The 21,242-nt window shown below is 43.2% G+C and overlaps 1 protein-coding gene across 11 annotated transcripts in view; it reads left to right on the top strand.

Moving 5' to 3' along the window:
• CACNA1I (calcium voltage-gated channel subunit alpha1 I) overlaps window positions 1-21,242 on the top strand; it is a 123,322-nt gene that overhangs the window by 31,325 nt on the left and 70,755 nt on the right. For 6 of the 11 annotated variants that reach the window (XM_082280555.1, XM_082280559.1, XM_082280556.1 and 3 more), the window contains exons 1-2: window positions 5,362-7,201; window positions 8,208-8,341. The exons of 1 other annotated variant lie outside the window; for it this stretch is intronic. In XM_082280555.1, the coding sequence (XP_082136681.1) occupies window positions 7,109-7,201; window positions 8,208-8,341 (227 nt within the window). In that variant the 5' untranslated portion in view covers window positions 5,362-7,108. Of the gene's footprint in view, window positions 1-5,361; window positions 7,202-8,207; window positions 8,342-21,242 lie in introns of those variants that run through there. 4 more of the 11 variants (XM_082280552.1, XM_082280554.1, XM_082280553.1 and 1 more) reach the window with 3 other exon arrangements.

Here is a 21,242-nt window from a genome sequence, read left to right on the forward strand (position 1 = left end):
CATTATCAGTCGAGAAGCTCTGGGGCTCAGCTGCTACAGGCAGGAGGTAATCATTAATAGCAGGGCAGTGTAGCAGCATTGATGAAGATGCATGGTATTTGTGAGATATTTGAATAATTGGCAGTGGGATCTGCACACCTCTCCTGGAGAAAACACCAGGCTGCTTCACAAGACCAATGTGTATCCATGTAAATGGTGTGACAGACAGACAGAATTCTTGGTGTAACTCATGCTAGCTTTAGTGCCAGTGAGTCCTGGTGGTGAAGGGTGTCTTAAAGAAGCCTTGCTTTTTCCCCTGCAGCCTCCTGCTTGATTAGGGCCCCTACAGTAGTCAGAGACCTCATGTTGTCTCCCTGTTCCTGGAGTATCTGAAGACTTGCCTCATTGTGTTAATACCTCTGGTTTTTTTCTTCAGGTTCATTCTTAGCATCTTCATCTTCACTGTATGTTTTTTCTGACAAACTTCTTTCTATTATTTTTGGTTTTAGTGGATTTGAGAGTTTAATGGATGCATTTAGAAGAATTGAATAAATCATTATGGAAAGAGTTTTAAGAAAGGAGAGATTTGCTTCGTTTTGTTTCTGTAATGGGAAAAAAAGCAAACCTAACAAAATTTTTCAACAGCCATCTTCAATCCTTGCCAAACTCTGAAGGGGAATATGATGTGGTGCTTGAGAAAAAACTGGCTTAAATTCAGATTTAGCTTAGAACTTAATGAAAACTGACCTATGCAGCCAAAAGTCTGTGTGGCCTGGTACAGGACCCACTTTCTGAGCAGTCCTTGGAAGTGAGATCAGAGAGTCTGACCTATGATGTTTTGTGGTTTTGGTGTTTATCTGATTTAACATGGGAACAACTGAGTCTTTGTCTTTTGTAATCTGTTCTTGATAGGAAGTCCCTTCCAAAGGGCATAAACATAGAAGCATTGCCAAGCATTTAAAATTTCTCTACTGTGTCCCCCTTCTGCAGTTTCTTGTCCTGCCTTCCAGTAACACCAACACAAGTTAAGTCTTCTCCAGTGCCTCTCAAATCAATGTAACAGTTTCTCTGTGTTCGGCAGTACTGCTGTCCTTTCCTTGGCACCAGTATTATGGAACACTTGAAGACCTCAGCAATGCTCATGTCAGGTGCCTGAAGTTCAGGTGCTCCTCTTTCATGAGAAGAGTTTATAAATGGTGACGTGATGAAAGCAAACATGTACAAGGTTGCACGACACGGGACCACCTAGAGCATGTCGACATTGAGTACTTGCAAATATGCTTTATAAATTGCACCCCTCGGCTTGGCCACCATGAAATCCCAGCATTGCAATGCTGGGTGTTGGCATTTGATTTCCAACAGAAACTCAGAACTCAAAACCAGGGTATTCTATGTTGGGTCAAAAAAACCTCAACCTTTTTTTTCTGTTACATTGAAATTTTTCTTTGCACTAAAAAAGACAAAGAAGAAATGCTTTAGTCTTTCCAAAGTAGGATTTTTAAAGTTTCTTGTTCTGAAAAATGTTTGTTTTGATCTATTTGAACACAAACACATTTTGAGAGGTGTTTTTCTTCAAGCGAACACAGTGTTACATTCAACTTCTAGTAGTGAGTTAGCTCAGCAGACTGAGGCTGAAGAGAAAGAGCCCTGTTGATTCAGCCAGCTTGTTTCGTATGAAAAGACAAAACTCCTATGCATTGATACAGAAGGAAAAACAAACTACAAAAGCTGACTGGTGATAAGAAAAAGTGGGAGGGGGCAAAGAGTGAAACTTGCCTGTGAAAACATTTGCAAAAGACAACAGCAATGAGGTAGAGAAAATGAACATTTCTACCCTTGGAGCTGTTGCTTTCTCTGACCTTTATAACAAATCTCTCCTTCCATTACAAATGTAATATTAACTGTCTTACTTCAAGTACAGCATCCTACTGACTTCTTGCAGGACAGTCACAAAGCAGGGGTGGAAAGTAGGGAAGGAACACAGCTCTGTCCTTAGTTTGCTTCAAAGGGAGAGAAAGAAATGCAATCACTGCAGACTGGAATGACAGGGTGAAGCCATTTAGCTGGTGGGAAGGATGGTGGGATGAGAGGTAGGTGGGGAGGAGCCCAAAGGGGAAGCAGAGAGGAGTGCTCGTGCTGATGCGATGCAGAGTGCCCTCAGCTGAGCCTGCCTGGCACCAACTGAGAGATGGGAGGTCAAAAGGAGTTGTATGTAGGGGTGGCTGGTGTTTGGGATGCATTGCATGGGGCTCCATGTTTCCACTTGAATCACTGAACTGCTCTTCTCTCCATTTTGGAGCAGGAGCAGGATCTGCCATGACAAGCCATACCACAGGGCTGGCTTTTCCCCCTTGCTGTAAATACTTTGCAGTCAGGCATTTCTGCTGCATGTTAAATAGGTCTGAGGTATTCAGGACTTTAACTGGCACAAGGCATACTCTAGGAGTAGTGTGGAAATAGCAGCAGGAAACACTGAGGGATTGTCATGATTATAAAGCTTATATATTTTCTGTGCTGTTAGGAATGCCAGCCTCTGGGGAGCTACTTGTGCCACTACAGCTGATGATGGAAGAAGAGAAGAGGGGACCCAAAAGTAGTGTTTTATTTTGCTCTGTTGTATTTTTGTCAGTGATAGAAAATGGAGATTAAGGTCAATCCCAAGAATCTTAAGTGGTATGCAGTTTTTAGGTGCAAGGTATTTACAGCTCCAGCACAGCAGATGTTTCTTCTGCTATTTGTCACTTAGGAATTGAGCCCAAAAGCTTTGTGTGTCTCTCATCACCTGTTTCTAACATCATCTTCCACTATGCATAGTTTTATTATCAAGCACTACCACAAAACACGTCCCAGAAACATCTGCATATCTCCTTAACTGTCCTGTAGCTTGTGGCTGTCAGCGCATTCCAGATGGTTTGGGGTGAATGACGGCTCTCTCCTGGTGTGCTCTGGTGATGCATGTCCCTGTTGAATGCATCCTCATCCCAGAGTTGCCCTGTCCATAGGAAGACAGGATGGAGGGTCCGTAGATACACAGTGGCTGTCTCTGGCCGGCAGCTGGCCAGGCCCTGCTTGGGGTGCAGGGCAGGGTTGGCACCCAGCAGCAAAGAAAAGTCTTGCTGCCACAAGCAGGCACCAGCTGTAGAAGCAGTGCAAGTTTTTAGGCAAAATATAGTTAATCTAGACATGGATCTTGATGTCCCCAGACAGTGCTGAAATGAACAAAACTTTTTTAAGGAGGAGAGACTTATGTGGATAATGAGACTAGCCCATGGTTACTCAACGATCCTTGTGGACCCTCCCAGCTGAGAATATTCTGTTATTAACTCAGGAGACACTTCTCTTCTGCTGTATTTCTTTTTTCAAATGAGGGCCATGGTCTTGTTATCTGAAAGGGTTTGAATTAATTGTGAACTGTCACAGGTGGGAAGAGCTCTCCCTTTAAGGGCAAGTTATTACATAGGGATTGCTGTGAATTTTCTGGTGCCTTCCTCTGAAGCACCTTGTGGTGGCCAAGGAGAGAAGATGGCCATGGGCAGAAATTGTGTGGGTGTCCTTTTAGTTTCCCAAACCATTTGCAGGCCCCAAAACTCACTGGGAAAGATATTGGCAATGAGGCTGCGGGAAGGGAGAGTAGCCGTAAGGAAGAAGGGCTGGAGTGGGGCTGGGAGAACATGTGCATGGGTTTGCTTGTAATTAGGAGATTTAAACTTTGAAAGAAGTTAATTAATAATTAAACTTCTGACTGAATGATGCAGATTGTGAAGACTGGCTTTGTCAGCAGCTGCAATTAATTACAGGCTCAAGCACAGGGAAAAGAAGGGGGGTGAGGGATGTGGGAGAGGGGAGGCATCACCAAAAGAAAGATGATAAACCTTGGCTGCAGGCTGTTGCTGTGGTGACAGGAGTCAGTAGCTGTGGTTGACAATGGTGACACATAAGGCAGCAGATAGTCCTAATTACCCCCTCCACCAACCCAAGCAGGCACCGACCCCTCCTGATTTGGGGCAGGAGATGCTCTGTTTTTCTCCTTGCACTTTCTTCTTTTCTGCTGCTGCTTGGATGTGCTTTTTCAGGGTTTCCAACTGCTCTGAAAGGAAAACTGTGGGGCAGTGGCTTTTTCTAGTATCACTGTAATAGCCTGAGAATGGCCAGCAGTTCAGCAGCATTCTTGGGACGCTTGGACAACGGTGGCAAACTTTGAGAGCTGATACCTAAAAAGCAGGGGAGAAGAAATCATCTGCAACTGGCCACAGCTTTTTAAGCAAGAAGATGAGATGAGATTGCACATCTGGCCTAAGTTTCAATCTTTTTGGGAGCAGTTGCCATGGTGTGTCATGTCTTGTGCTTCAGGGTCTCACCAGATGCTGACAGCACCCTGCCATGGTCTGCATGGCCTTGCGGGGGGCACTGCAAGGGCAGTGAGAGAAACATGGAAGCGTGCTGCCCTGACAGTGCTGCTGCCAAAGCACATGCAGAGAGGTGTAGATCTGTGTTAAATAAAACCTCCTGACTTTTACCCCCTTTGTCCTGACTTTCCTGAGTTTGGCTGTAGTCAGAGTAGTATTCTCTGCCTCAAATTCTCTTCTCACACTTTCTGGAAAAAAAAAAATAAGCCAATTGGCTTTTAAAACAATTTTTGCTTTTCATTCATTATGCATTAATTTAATCCAGGAATGTTTGAGGTCCTGTTTTTTTCCACATATCTTCTGACTTCCTCTTATGATCAGGGAGAAGGACTTTTGCAACCATTGGCTCAGCCTGCTCTGAAACTGTTTTGGCCCCTTGAAGAATGTCATTCAGCACTGATCCTCCTGTCCAGGCTTCACTGCTGCTGCCTTTCCAGTAACTGTGAAAGCACCTGCTGCAAAAGGGAGAGGCTGAGAGAGCTGGGACTGCTCAGCCTGGAGGAGAGATGGTTTAGGGAGATCTTATCCATGTGTATCAACACCTGATGAGAGGAATAAAGGACACAGACTGCTCAGTGATGCCTAGTACAGGGCAAGAGCTAACGGGCACAGCCTGAAAGGTGGGATATGTCCTATTTAAACATAAGGAAACACTTCTACTCTGTGTAAATAGTCAAATGCTAGAGCAGGTTGCCTGGAGAGGTTCTGGTGCCTTTATACCTGAAGATAATCAAACCCCAAGTGGATGCAATGCTGAACAACCTGCTGTAATTGATGCTACTTTGATCAGGGAAGGTGGACAAGACAACCTCCACAGGCCCTTCCAACATCAACCATTCTGTGGTTCTGTAACTCGCAATGAAGATGCCAAACAGGTTCTGAAGAGTCCAGAAAAGAACTGCAGTCCTATCTGAAAACCCTGTGTGAGCTAATGGAAACCTCTCAAATTGCTTTCCTGGGCTTCGGATAAGATCATTAAAAAAATATGCAAGAGAGAGGAAGGTGGAAAGTTGAAGTTGCATAGACCCCTGAGTGAAAATACTTTATTTGTGCCTTTTTGGTGCATTCCCCTCAGAAAAGGGCTCTGGTTTTGAAGCCTACATTGAGGGTGGGCTTCATGTGCATTACTTTGTAGAGCATGTGGGATTAACTTTATGAGGGATAGTGATAACTCTTTCTTGAAATCACCTTAGAGAATAATTGGAACAGTAGAACTAGTGCCCTGCTCTTGTCTGATTTTGCAGCTGAAGGTAGCTCACCACAAACCAGGTGGGGGAGAAGAGAGAGAATTAATTATCTTCTAGATCAGATTGCGCAGTTTAGTCATAAATCACTGTCAGGGAATGAGCATGGAAGAGTTGCTCAGAACAAACCACAGAAGTTGAATGTCTTTCAGAAGTGATCAGAGATATAGACCACTCTTTTAGATTCAGTACTGAAAGGGCTGAAAATGGATGCACTCAGTGGTTGTATGTTAAGTAGATAATTTCGTGCCTCTTCTATTTAAGAAAAGATAAAATTGTCTGACAGTGGAAACTGGGCAGATACGTCGTTGTGAGGTGTGTAAAATGCCCGAGAATGTTTGTGCCAGAGGTTGGAGGTCTATTTGCTCTACATCACTGCTTTGCAATGGGAATGCTGGAAAGGTATTGCACAAATGCACCCACTTTTAGAGCTAAAATACTGTAAATGAGGTCTTGGATAAGCGTCTACCAGGCTTTAAAACTTCTTCAGAAGGAGAGGGATGGTGAAGAGGGGGCAGCTAGAGTGGGTAGAGTACAGAGGTCACACAAATACACCATTTTTATCCACTTCTCTAATACATAAATGAAGTGGCACTTGATAAAATTACAAGACAACAAATTAATAATAAGTAGGAGGGAACAGTTTTTAATGTAAAGTATAATTAGCCAGTGTAGCTCAGGGCTGCCAACTATTATCGAAACAGATATTTTAGTAAGATTATCAACAAAGGATTTAAATGAATAAGCAAAGCATCTGCAGGGACACCAGTGTAGCTGAGAAAACAATTATAAGGACTATCAATCCTCGTGCTTTAGGGCATAAACAGATCACCAGCTGGGGTCAGAAACACAGTTTCTCCCCATAGTTACTGAGTAACTTGGGCACGTTGTGGAGTTTATACAGTGTGGGTCACTGTTGGAAGCGTAGTAACAGATTAGGTGGACCGCGGGCACTTCTTTACCCCCAAGTTTCTCTGAGAGGGGAAGAGGGAGAGTTCTAGCATCATGCTGTATCCCCTTCCCAATAATCACTAGGCTCATGTAGAGATTAATCTGTCCCTTTTGGTTTAGATCCCCAGATCTTGGAGATCTCTGATACACTAAGGTATAGACCACCTTGGAAAGTCTCTTCCATATATTTGGGAGATTCAGTAAACCAGCGAGGGAAGGGACTCAGCAAACCAACAAGAGAGGAGCAAGCATATGTTTGACTATGGCAATGATTTGACTTGTGTAAGTACTTCAGGCCTTTTGAGCTACCTCTACTTTCCCTTTTTCAAAAGAGTTTTGGCTTAATCAAGGACTGGAGTAGTGATGAACTGAGTGGGGAAAATGCGGGAATGTAATAAATCAGCCTACCAGTGCTTCTTTCCCTTAATCTTCCTATTTTACTTCAAGCCTAGAGCAAGCTTATCTCAGCTGTGATGCTTTTGTAGAAGTTTTCCTTGACTCTTTTCTACCTGGTTCGAGTGTGTCAGCATGATGGTGATTTTGCTAAACTGTGTTACCCTGGGAATGTACCAGCCATGTGAGGATATGGACTGCCTTTCTGACAGGTGTAAAATCTTGCAGGTAAGCAGATTTCCTTCTTGTTGTGATGGTGCTTCAGTCCAAGTCACAAATTTTCATGCATGCTTTCCTTCAGCGTGTGGGCGATACCTTCCCAGAGAGGCTGGCAAGATTGTCCCTCACAGTGAGCTGTCCTGTTGTAAAATGGCAAGAGTTTGCTTTGAGGAGGGGAACGGGACAGCAGAGAGAATGAATGAATTCTTCTTGTGGCTATGCGATACTGAGCCCTTGCTGATCTTCCTGATCCTGCACAGAAGCAGGGGTTTCCGGACACAGACACCTACGAGATACATAGGCCAGGGTTAAGCCAGGGAGAAATAACTAAGGTTACACAATCCAGGCAGGAGAGAATAGCAACCTCCAATGCATTTGGTAGTCTGGTGATGTGCAAGACTATTACTGATTCAACAGATACTGTGCCATTCAGGATGCCCAAAGGGAGAGGAAATAAAAGGAACACTTAGAAGCGCCATGAGTGCATCCAGCCTATGAACACACCAGCTGTGCTTGATGCTTCCCCGAAGAAAAGGTGACAGCAAAGGGTGTCATCCACAGTGTTGTTGTGGCTAAGCCTTCAGGTATCTGAAGCTTCTCTCTATGATGGGTGTGTGCTGTCCAAGCTGTCTGGGGAGTTGCACTATGTCCTCAGCTGAGCCATCTGCAGCAATGTGATGAGGAGTCCCTCCTGGGGGGGATCTTGGAAAAACAGTGTTTTTCTGGCCACGTTTAGATCTGCTGGTGCTGAACCAACACCACTTTTCAAGCCTATGTAAGGAGTCTCGGAGTCTGCATCAGTTACTTCACCTGTGGGTGAAAAAACTACGAAAGCCCTCACTGAATTTGAGCAGCAGGAAACTGTGATGCCAGGGCTACATGGAAGAAACTTCTCCAGCCCGGCCTCTAGCTCATTTTCAGGAGTACTGAAATTAGTATTTTTCTCACATTCTGTGTTTTAAAGTCCACAGCTGAGAATGCTTGTCAAATACGCTCTTGGGTTTCTGTTTGGCAGGTGTTTGATGATTTCATCTTTATCTTCTTTGCCATGGAAATGGTCTTAAAGATGGTGGCCCTGGGGATCTTTGGGAAGAAGTGTTACCTTGGAGATACCTGGAACCGCCTGGATTTCTTCATTGTCATGGCTGGGTAGGTTGATAGTTTCTGGGTTTGTTTATTCTGGGTTTACTAGAGCCTTGTATGGAACAGAAATGATGTAACTGAGGGGAAAGTTTCTACTCTGGTGCTGCTCTGGTACAGCTGCCAAACTGGAATTGGGCATGCTGGGGTTAGCAGCCAATGGAAGAAAGAGCAGACAAGGTAGCTTAACTCCTCAGCTGACGTGCAGCCATCTGTCTAGCACAGCTTCAGGAGAGGGTGTTAATTTGTACCAGCCAAAGAGGTTACCCAGAAACGTTTCTGGTTTTTTTGTGTTTTTAAAATGTCTGGGTAGAAGAGGTGTAACCTTTACCAGAACCAATTTAAAGCTAGCATTTCTGTTTCCAGCAGCAGTGTTTCAAGGGTAAGAATGTAGGGTTTTTTATTCAGGGCTTTTTGGTTTTGTATTGCACCAGCATTACCCACTGTACTTTTGGGACAAGTTGACATTTGAGGGTTTTTTACAACAAAGTTGCTATGGTGAAGCTTTGATTTTCCCCTCTGCATGTATCAAGTGGAAAGTCTACCAGAATCTGCCTGTTAAAGCACAGCAAAATGTCCATTTCTGATAGCAGTGGGATGTGCTTTTTTTCCCAGAATTCTAATTTTGAATTAGAATGCCTTGTGGTATAATAAAAAAAAAAATCAGAAATAAATATATAATATTGCTCTTCTCACAGAAAAAAAAGCTAACATCTTTTCAGAGAGAAGCCCTCAATTTTCTTTTTCTGCAGCCAGGAATTACCAGCTCCACTGCTGCCTGGAAGTGCATGTATTACTGACTGAGCTAGCAGTGAGTTTGAGCTCACTTTGCAGAGTTTTCCCCCGTGGTGTGGAGCAGCACCATCTTTATATTTGCTTTTGACAGAGTTCTTCTACAGCAAGACTTGAAAGTCATTCCCTCTGGAGGAGCAGATAATTGTTTGCTTCTGGGAGGAGCAGAGATTTTCAAACTCAGTGAAGCTGTAAAAATTTGAAGGCTGATTCTCGGTCAGGTTGTGCATGAAAGGAGGACAGGCAGATGAAAGCTGTAGGCTTTTCTAAATTAACACAATATGTGTGAGATGGGAAGACCTTTCTTAAAGCTGAGCCTGCTTCGATTAACATCTTATTTAAAACAGCCTGACGTGAGGAGTGCCACTTAAAGCCCCTGAGACATGGTGCTGAGAAAAGCCAGATCATTGCATGTTCTAGCCTGAGCTCCTGGTGGCAAAATTGCTGGAGATTGGATGCAGGGAAAGCAAGACCGTAGCAGAGGAGCCTTTGAGGAAGGAAAAGCTGGATAGGTTTGAAAAGGGGACCTTGGAGCCCATGGTGCTCCTCTGAGTGGGTGAGATGCTGCATTGTGCCGGGAGAAAGACTCTACTCCAGGTGGGCACAGGAGTGCCAGCATATGAGGTAAAAAGGCTTGGGAACTGGGGGTCTTGCTCTGTCTGGGGTCCCTGCAAGCATGGTAAGAGAGTGGTGCTATCTGAAGAGATGGTGAAATCAGTGGGCCAATACTAAATGAAAGAGGGTGAGCTCAAATAATTCATGCAGAAAATAAGCAAAATCCACACTACCTAGACAAGAAGGGAGCAAACTCTATTTACATATTTCCTTCTGTCACCATTCCTGGCAGGAATCTGAGGAGAGACAGAGTCTTTTGTGCATCTGATAGCAGTACTAGGGAAAAAAAGCTTATATCTGAACTACTTTCAATGCCAAGGAGACTTCAAATCAACTCCTTACATATAAAATAATCCATGTGGAGGATTTTTTATTTCACGTCCAAAACTGAAAGAAATTTGTTGCCTGATTTCTATTCAATTGTCCTCATGAGGTGTCAGAATGAAATGATAGTAATCTCATTAGAATATCTGATCTCAAAGGACTTCTGCTAAAGAAAGATTTTTCCATTTAGTTATATAGAACTAATGACTATATAATGTATTTCAAGTTATAAAAGCTTGTGGTTATTAATTCATTATTCTTTGAAATTCATTAAAATTGTCTGCGCTGTTTAAATAAAACCCAAGGCTTTAACTTGTCCTTACATACTGTAGGCTTTTACTTAACCTCAAATGTAAGCTCCAACATTTATCCTTATTGATCCCACACCTGGATCATGGCTTCAGCTTACTCTGGTCCAGATGCTGCCTTAGCATTCTGATTTAGAGAGGACACCTAGCATTAGGTCTTGCACATTTTCTCCACGCCAGCGAGTTAGGTCCTGATCAGAGGCTAATCAGTTTTCTCTAAGAGCCTTCTCCTTTTCATCATCCTGGATTCTCGTTTTCTCTGAGGGAGGTCATAAACTTGGCTCCTGAGGAAACATCTGTGATGTTGGGAAGCAATGCCCAGCTAGAATATATGCAGCTTCTCTCAGTTTCAAGAACAAGGACTGTACTTCCCAGCCCTTTCTCTGCCCTTCTCCCTTCCCAAATAAACACCAGCAAGGCAGCAAAAGTTGCAAAGAATAAACTGTAGCATGGCAAAGTGAAGTTCAGGAGGGGCCCATTCTGTGGGGCATTCTGGGCAGCTGAGATGTCTCCATCTGGCTCACTGCACAACAGCATATTTTATCGAAGAGCATAATGACTATTTGCTGCTAAGGCCCCAGACAGTGTTTTGGTTACATAAACCATGTATTCAGGCAATCATTTGTAGTTATTTCCTTGGAAAGCCAGAAGCTATAGTTGTAGTTAGCTGAATTCCCTCGTGTGCCCCTGCCCTGCTTGCCCCTGCTCCCCACGCAACCCAGCAGCTCAAGGAGGAAGACTCCATTGTCACTAAAAATGTTCCGTTTCCATGGCGATAGGAGCTGACATCACCAGAACTTTCTCCCCTCTCACACACTCCCTCCCCTAACCACCTTCAACATGTTTTTTTTTCTAAAAGGGTTAGGAAAAAAACCAAAACCACAGTTAAAAGTCAATGCTCTCCCTCATTGTTCCCCTCAGAGCTCCAAAAATCATATGAGGCAATTTGGTTTGAAGAGTGCCAGTGCCCTTGTGTGCACAAACAGCCAGGGCTGCAGATTCAGCTTGTCGATGCTCCCGTTCCCAACTGCTCGCTGGTGACAGGAGGTTGCAAGCTCCCAGACGTTTCAAGCAGACTGTGCTCGTCACACCAGCTGTCCTGGTGGGAGTCCCTCTTCCCTTCCATTTGTGATTAGGTCTTGTCTGTCGTCATTTGTTTCCCACAGAGATGGGTGCGTTTGGAGAGCTTGAACTGAGGCAACTTCAGAGGGCACCTTCCTCAAGTTGAGAGCCTATGATGGTTTGAAAGTTGAGATAATGAGAAAGCTAATCAGATTGGAAATGTCAGCCAGAGTCTATATGTGTGTGAATTTAGGGGAAGACTCACTTGTTTCTGGGCTCATACTCATCAACTTTTTAAGCCAGGCAGTTCTCTAGCAATAAAAGAGGGAAAAATTTTCCCTGCTTGCTCTAGTCTGTGAGACAGTTGCATTCCCATGTGGTTGGAGATGATGCCACTGTCCCTCTAGGAAGGGGGATATCATCCCTTTATATGTCTGATCTGAGAGTCCCCCTGACCTTGGGGGCATGAATTCCATGGAGCAAGTGGTTGTTCTGCCCCTCATGATCCAAGTGCTGTAATAAACAATCTGTGGTGGGAATTCTGTCTGTCTTTGCCTTCTTCTGTGGCATCCCTGGGACATGGTAAATTAAGGGGCAGAGGACTTCAGTATTTGTCTGGGGGGGTGATTGTGATTACAGGTGAGTCCCCAAAATACGCCCAAAATCTTCTCTTAACTACTTGTTGCTTGAAGTCCATTGGCTGAGGAGAGGGTGGTCTATCTTGCAGAGAGTGCTGTCTTTACCTCTCTCCATTATCACAGTGGAGTTTGCCATGTAGGTCTCAAACTGTGGTCAAATCCCATCTTGACCTTACCTTTGGTGTCAGGAATGGCATTCTGGATATTTTGGCTTTTTGAGTTTTTCTTTTGGTGTTCTTAAACAGCTTTTAAAAGTGGTGGACTTCAGAACAAGACACAGCACTCTGTCAGTGCTTCAGTCTGCTTCAGTGCCTTTGGTTGTAATATTGCCTCTCTATTCCTGCCTGAAATTTCCTGTTTCCTATAGCCAAGTATTGCAGTTGCCTATCCATTCAATCACAGCACCTCGCTATCAATTCATTCAGCTGCTTTCTTGCTTGATTGGTTGGGGGTTTTTTTCCTGTCTCCTCTTCTGAAGAGAGAAAACCCCTTCCTATTAGTAGGAACAGTAAACTTTGTTCACAGATGTATGTTGGTTCCATTTTTTCACCCTGGAATACATATTACTTGCATTTCCAGAGCAGTTCATGCTGTTCTGTCCCTGACTTGTCATCTTCATTTCTTTTCTGTTCTCCCAAAAATATGCCTCAACTGTAAAATCCATCGGTGACTTTTTTTAGTTTTCTGTCAGATTGTGATAAATAAATAAAGAACAGAGTGGCAAGAATTGTGCATTACAGAAGTACATCTGCTTACAAATTAATCCCCATTTAGTGTTGCATGTGAGGTTTATTACTTAGACAGTTTTTCTCTAGCTAATGTATGTCATGACGATTACGTATCATTCCAGCCATATCAACCTAATTACTTGTGTGAACCAGACTTGTAATCTCATAAGAAATTACGGCACATTAGTTTGATGATGTCTATTTTTCCTTAAACTTGTATTGGGTATGGCTAATTTTGTTACCCACTTTTAATCCATAATCTATTCAAGATGCATATTGAAAATTTCATTACTGTACTGTCACCAGCATCAGTCCAGTCATTGAGATCACTGTGTACTGGCATAGCATCAGAATTCCTTTGACCCTTGGATGCTTTCCCAGTTTTCTGAGTGTAATCAAAAATTATCAGTACTGGTCCAGATCTTTTCTGGCCGTCTCTTTTAAAACTCTTGCATACAAATTGTCCAGGCTTGCTTATCTTAGAAAATCCCTATTTAGGCACAGCCTAAAATACTTGATCACAGCTGGAGCTGAAATTAGCTCATTATGATCAATGGTGCACATACATAATCTGACCTTCCCCAGAGGACTTTTAACTGATGTTTTCTGCCTTTTTTACACTTAGTGACAATTCTGTTATCTTGTTCCAAAACTTATGCCATTTTATGCGCTCATTCAGTTCTCTTACAAATTTTCTACAAGTCCATCTCCTAATTTATATTCATTGGTATCACCTTCCCCTCTCCTGCTATTCTACTGCTGCTTTTGCTTTCACTTATGTTGTACTATCTTTTTAGCCTGTTCACCTCTCTTGTCTCTACTGAAGCTTCTTGGACACCTGATAAATATTCCTAAACACCACTTGACTATACTCCACAGCTCATTAGTTGAAGTCTGGCTAGTCTGACACATGGAGCTATTTAAAAGATGTGTAGATGTGACTGGTGTTTACGGACAGGGTTTAGTGGTGGGCTTGGCTGGGTTGAGTTGGACTCAACGATCTTAAAGGTGTTTTCCAATCTAAATGATTTTATGATTCTGTGGCTGTTTCCGTATGGTTTCAAATTCATGAATATGGCCTCACTAATCCACCAAACATATCTGGTACTGTTGATGACCTTGCATGATTTGGACATAACGCATGTAATCAAGTTCTATAATTTTTTTTTTTTTTTTTTTTTAATAACTTAATAGACAATCTCTCTCTGTCTTCCACTCTTGAATACAATTTTCTGTGATTTGCAAGGCTGGGAACTTGCAAGGAGATTTCAGTACCTCCAATGCATTGCTCAAATTTAATTCTTAGAGATGGATGGGGAGAGTGCTTTTATCAAGAGAGCTAGTCAGCCTCTCTTCTGGTGTGATCTGGACATACCTAATTACATTCACAGGATCATAGATAATCAGGGTTGGAAAGGGCCTTGTGGAGTCTCCACTCCAGTCTTGTTCAAAGGAGGGTCAACAGCAAACTCAAGTTAGAGTTGTCCAGACAAGTCTTGATAACCACATAGATGGAGATGGCACCACCTCTCACCATCCCACCCTCACTGCTGATGTATCTCTGTAACTAGTCTGAACCTCCCTTTCCTCTTTGGATTTATGTTTGTAGTGTCTTGTTCTCCTGCACTGTGGCACTGTGAAGATTCTGGCTCAATCTCCTCACTGACTGCCTTGTAGCTACCAAGGAGCTACTGGTAGGTCCCACCAAAATCATCTCCTCTCCAAGCTGAACAAGCCCTCATCCTTCAGCCTCTCCTTACAGGACAAATGCACCAACCCTGAGCACCTTGGTGACTCTCCCCTGAACTTGCTTCAGTTTATCAACACCTTTTACTGGAGGGCCAAAACTGAATGTGCTATGTTAGACATGGTCTACCAAGTGCAAAGTAAGGGGCATAACCCCTGCCTCATCTACCTGCTGCAGTATGGCTGGTGCAGCTTGGTATGTCACTGTCCTTCCCTGCGTGGACTGTGTGTCACCTGTGCCCCAGGACTGGCAGCTCCTTTTCAGCAGCACCACTATCCATCAGTCTGGCCCAAATGCAGCACCTTGCATTCATCTGTTGAATTTCATGAGGCTCCTGTCAGCCCATTTCTCTAGCCAGGAGGAATTCTCTACATGGCAGAAAATTAATCTGTAAGTATTTTGTCACTGATTCTGTAGCAGAAAATGCCATTCTTGACAGAGTGTGTTACTCCCCCTCTCTTTCTGTCCACTTGAGCCTCCCTACTAGGTTAAAATCCTGGATTTTAATATTCCTTTCATGCAGATTTTCCCACCAGGCCTTCCTAATGCCATTTAGGCATTGTGCTCATAAAATGAACAATTCTTATTCTCTTTATTACTCAGGCCCCTAGCACTGGTGTATAGGCGACACTATTTTTCTCCTCTTTACATCTTTTAGTGCCTTGATTAGTTTTGTTCTTGACATGGAGGTTCTGTAAGAATTAACTCTTTTCCTTGTTTTATCACTTTCCCCTTTGGTCTTTCATTTAGCAATCTTCTGACTGGTCTTTCTCTCAGTTCTCTAAAACCTAATTTTTCTTCTAATGAAATGCTGGTTAATATTTCTGGACAGGATTGGCCCAGTGCTCTGCAAGTCTCATGCTCTCTGTGGCTGGCCAAGCCAGCACTTTGTTACCAAACTCCTCCGTCACCTTTTTGCCTGTTGGCTAGAATGTGCGACTAAGGACTTCAGCTGAATATTTATTATCCAACTTCTTCAGAAAGAGACATAAATCCAAGCCTATAATATGTGGTATATCTATCATGGTAAGAAAAACAATTAGTTTCAAAACACATCAGCATGGATAAATACTGTCCTCGTAGTCTGAACGCTTTCCTAAATTTGCTTTTTAGTTTCACCTATAGTATGGCAGCACGGCTCTCCTGGTATCTCCATTTCTTGTCCAAAGCATCCTTTCCTTTTTGAGTAGTTATGCAGCCTTTGGAGAAGGTTTTGTACAGCTGAAGATCTCTTCTCAGGCAAGCCTGATAGCCCCCTAGGCTGAGCAGAATACTTCTTCTCACTCCCCGTGCCTTTTGGCTAGTTGCTTCTTCAGGAGTGCTTTATGCAGCTTCCACACCAGGAGTCTGCAAAGTATTTCTATTAACTGAAATATTACTTTTACATTCTCTTTCTGATAGTTATTTGCTGTCCTTGAGTTCTGTTCCCCATAATTCCTTAGATATGGCATCCTTTCCATAAACTTGCAGTGATGATGCTTCCCAAATTCATCCATCCAAGCTCTTTTCAAATGTGTGCAGCATCACTGTGAATACCAACTTTCTCCTTACATGGAAAGCACTTACAGCCCCAAGTTCATCCCTCTAAATTTCAGCCTAGGAAAGGCAACTGGCAGCTCTCTGAAGGATGTGAGGTACCAGCCCCCCATCCTCAAATGCCCACCTGTTTCCAGGAAACAAATCCATCACTGCATGGTGCCCTCCACACTGGGAAGATGCTTCTTAGCCTGAAAAACACCAACTGGCCTTAATCTCACAAGATGGAGAAGTGTGTTGCCAATCTTCTGCTTTTTCTTTGCTTTTAATTAACTACAGTCGTTCAGGGACCTGGCCAGAATTTGCATAGTTATGACTTTAAAATCTCAGATCATTAAATACTTATTAGCAGCAGGGTAAACAGCAGAATGCTCAGAAAATCCTAGTTAGCTAATGTTCGATGCCAAATAGAAGTTTCTATAAAATTATGGCAAGTTAAAGAAAACTGTAATAAATATAGCAATTAGGTGTTTCGAGTAGTCATCAGAAAAAGATGGAAACCAGCAAGCAGCAGGCTAAATAGCATCTTAACCAAAGGTAGAAATAGCAGCAGCACAGCCCTCCCCTCGAACATGCACTCGCTTTTTCCTCCTTAATGATACTAATTATTTCATTTGCTTTCTCCCAGTAAAACTATCCCTAGATGTGCAACATATTGAAATGAAAGCAGTCATCAAAACGAAATGAATCACACCAGAGAAGAATGAAAACAAGGAGGCAGCGCTACCCTGCCTGCATAATGTGTAGTTCTCAATTATTGCCTCTGATTTTTTGCCTTCCTGAAAGCTAATTCCTTACCATGTGAATGTTAGGTTTATTTAAAAAAAAAAAAAAACAACAAACACAAACCCCCCCAAAATAAGTAAAACCAGCAGGCTCACAGGAGCAAAATGCAGACATTCTTTTTTATTTTTCTTCTTTATTTTTTTCCCTAAGCAGTGAAATACAGAGCTCAGAGCCTGTGTTCTGATTCTTGGTTTTTAAGTGAGGCCCCATCACTTGTATTCAGTCATCTGAGCTTGGCGAGTCCTTCTGGCTTTCTTATCACAGTGTGAAAACCTGCTTATGTCTTTTTGTATCATGTCTCTGAAACTATTAAGGAACTCTGACATTTTCTCCTAGTACACAGTTTGGAAAGAAATCTGAGTGTTCTAGGGTGTGAAATAATCACATTCTAGGCAGCAAGGGACCAGTCTTACAGGCTCTGGAAGCTTTCAGAGGCTTTTGCTTGCACAGCAATATAAAAAAAAAAGTTAAAAAAAATTTTGTACTGGAGGGGGGAGAGTTGCAGGTTATTTTTTTAAGAATATAAAGCATCACAGCTCAGGAGCTGACTGTGTAATTAGTAATTGATCTATTGCTCCCTGAGGAAATGTCTTTTTACTACCAGAATTATAGACTCTTTATTATTATTATATTTTATAAATGGGGAAAAAAGAGTGTAATTTTTGCATTTCTTGTTTTACCAGCAAGGCTTTTTTTTTTTTTTTTTTTTTTTTACTTCTATCTTTCAGCTTTCATGTCAGCAGAGAGTTTTCTTTTTGCAGCATAATGAGCTCTAAATTTAAAAGAGATAAGCAGGACTACTTAGCTTAGTACACTGTGGTTTGCAGAGCAATTTGGAGGCCTAATGTGTTATTCCATTTTTTCTGTGGTAGATGTTGAAAGGATTTTGGATCATCTGTTTAGGGTGTGTTTTTAAGCCTGGCCCCAGAGGCACCAAACGTGCAAAAACGTACAAAAGGGGTGCAAATGCACAGTTTGCTCTTCAGGTACTTACATCTATATCTATCTATCTATTCATCTAGCTCAAGTGAGCTGGTAGGAGGGTCAGTGCTGGAATCTGCCTGGCAGCCCTGTGCCTCCTGCACCACAATGTCCATATAGCAAAAGATCAGGTCCAGATAATGAAAGAGTCTTTAACTTTTGCTGTAGTCCACCGGACCTTTGGGGGAAATAAGGATATGGCTCCAGCTGTAGGGCAAAATGGTGGGCCATGGGGCAGAAATCTTAAAAAAACAGGTCCTGGCTGGGAGACCTGCTGGGCTGGCAAATAGCCTGTCTGCATCTGCTGGTACTTGTGCACCCTGTGGCTGCAGGCTCTGAGTGGAAGCAGTAGTCCTCCTCTCTTGCCCAGTGTCTGATCAGGCCTCATCAAAATCTCCTGGCTCTGCTTCTAATATGTCCAGATGGATTTACAAGAGATTGGATTCATCTTCCAGCTCTCCTTGTGTACAAGCTCAGGCATGTCCAGCCTTAGCAAAAGATGACAGGAGGTATCTTGAATGCCACATGTGCCCCATACTCTAGACTTTCATCTGTGTGCTCTTTTTCCTGCCGGTGTGCTCTTCCTTCTGCCTCATTGCTGTTACTCCAGTGCTGCTGGTCCCCACTATCCAGGCAGTTGTGGACCCCAGGAAGTGGATTTTATTGCCTGCCTTCCCTTTCCAAAGCACAGATTTGGCTGATGGAATCTCTGGTGTATATGACTGAAGTGAAAGAATTTAGGGATAAATCAATCTCCCACCACCCCACAAACTTCAGTTGGAAGATTTGAGCTGTGGGATAGCTCATATATAAGAGGCTAGACATTTTGGTAAATGGAGAGATGTTGGAGCTCCAACTTTTGGCATAGATATCTGAATAAAATTTCAGTCAGGGAAAACTGACAGTCTTATATTTTCCCTATGGACTCCTATGTTCTGGATCTTCAAAGTGGTAGAAATTCCAGTTTGTAAAATGTGATTGCCAAATCAAGGAGCCAAGGACAGAAAGGCATATTCTTGTACACAGAAGACATTGATTAAATCCCATCTAGCCACAGTACAGGACACACCCTGAGCCCTGTCATAGCTGAGAAACTGAAGCTCTGAAGGAATTTAGAGCAGAGACCAATCAAAGTCTTCTGCCCTGGTCACATCAGGTGCTCATAGATGTAGGGATCAAATGGCAGCCCACAGGCAGGAAAAGCTTCACTTCCCACCAAGACCCATAGCAAGTCTGAAATTACAGCTAGAAAGTCACAGCCATGATGTTTTTGCCTTCAGTGCCAAATGTAAATTTATTTGACAAAAAATATTAATTGATTAGACTGCAGTTAATTAGATTTCAATTGAAAACTTCTATCAGAGAAAGGGAATTAGGCAGCTTTTGAATTTGACAAAACATATTGGCTTTGTGTCATAAGAAAAATACTGCCTCAGTATTTTTCACGGATGATTTCAGAATAGGTTTTAAATACCATTTCTTGGCTGCTAATTTTCAGCAAATAGAAGTTCAGAAGCCAAGATTAGGAAAGTTAATAAGTATTTAATAAAGGTATAAGGAGATGTAAATATGAAGAGGTAAATGGTAATGTTTGAACTGTTTTAATAATGGATTTCATTGAATGTAACTGTGAGGTAGCAGCTAGCCAGGCATTGCATAAGTACATTATCTTGGGTCACACGTGCAGCAGATAAAGTCTGAATTTTCTGGACTCCTTACATGGCTTTCATATTCTCACTTTGCCTATTTTAGATAGTCTTATCTTTATTTCTCCATCCCGCTGGTCAGTCTGCTCTCCTGGGCCTGGCACAGAGCCACGCTGACCGTGCATTTCTGCTGTTGGACAAAGAGCGCTGCTCTTCTCGAGTGCCAAGGCAGACCCAAGCCCACTCTTGAGCTCACAGGTGCAGAGGACAAAACAAGTGCCAAGCTGTAGCTGATGAAGCTCTTCTGGTGTTGTTGAGGCCTCACGAGCATCAAAGGTTTCCATGCCCCCTTGTCCCTGTGTACTCGCTGTCTGCTCCAGTGGTGTGACACGGGGCAGAGGTACATGAGACCACGCACTCTCTGGACAGGGTCAGCGTGCTAACAAATTGCTCAGTTGTTCCCTGCAGTAGCTTGGTCTCATCTCTGTTTAACTCCAGGTCCTTTGTGTGTTCAGCTGAGCAGATTTAACTTAGTGGAAAAATACGAAGGAAAGTCAAGGGGCAATGGCAAAACTGGGAATTAGGAAGAAAGATTAAAATGAGAGGTGGAAATGTTGCTGGCAGGTGTGCGTCAGAGGGATGTAAAGAGGCAGGGAGCAGGTGGGATGCCTCAAGATTGGGGAGGGAGGCAGAGCTCGAGTGGAGAGGTGTTCCCTGCCAGGCATCCCCCTGCTTCTGCAGGATGAACCCCATGCATGCAGCCAGTGCCACTGTCCCATTTCCCACCCTGACAGTGTTCCCAATGTGCATCAGTCTTGAGCTGTGTGGTGTGGAGACACTGCGTGTGCCAATCCCCTCTCCTTCCAGAAGAGTTTCATGTGGAAAGTTTTGAAGAAGAAAATCTCTAGCAAGGGAAGAAGAATTACTGTAAATATTCAATTATCTTGACAGCTCAGTGCTCAAATTTCATCACAGATGAGAAGTTTGTCTGATTTAGCATAGTTTAAGCTTCTGAACCTGTCCTTCCACTCACCTACTCTCACCAGAGGCCACAAAATACTTTAGTGGTGCTAGAAATAAGCTGCTGTTTCCCTTAGAAGAGATGCATTTAACCCTGTTCCCTCATAATAAAGGGAAAGGACTCACAACTAGCACAGTCTTTTTTTTCTTTCCTTCCTTTCCCACATCCTAGACTTTTTCTGACTGCCCCTAGATCTTAAAGAATTTATGGTGTTTACTAACAAGACGTGTTTTAAGCAGCCAAGAAAGAGAGGAGGACAAGATGAAGGGTAGTCAGGTCATGGGGGCTACCCTTGCTCATGGCACTGAGCTACTACAAGGCAAGGACAAGGAGCCTGGGAATGTCCTGGGGTTCAATAGGTGGCAACCATTTCGTGCTAGCTGCAACATTTCCTTGCTCTTGGTTTACAAACACCCAGCAAACACATGGTTCTGCAGGTTGCTGGTGGGATAAGGATCCAAAACCCACCTGCCTGAGAGTCCAAATAAGCACAGTACACCTGACCCACCACCACAAGATCTCTAGACACAGGAAATGTGAACCTCCTGACATAAACCTGCTGACAGCTTCTGACTGATCACTTTTTGCGATGAGTCCTTTTGACTCTGTCGAGCTGGCATCACCTCCACATATGGCATTAGGAAATGGGGTACAGCCCAAACCTAGAGCACGTTAAGAGTCCACGGTTTCCTGGCTGTAGGAAGCAGGGCTGGCTGGAGAATGATA

Source organism: Coloeus monedula (assembly GCF_965178545.1).
Source record: "Coloeus monedula genome assembly, chromosome: 4".
Classification (NCBI taxonomy): domain Eukaryota; kingdom Metazoa; phylum Chordata; class Aves; order Passeriformes; family Corvidae; genus Coloeus; species Coloeus monedula.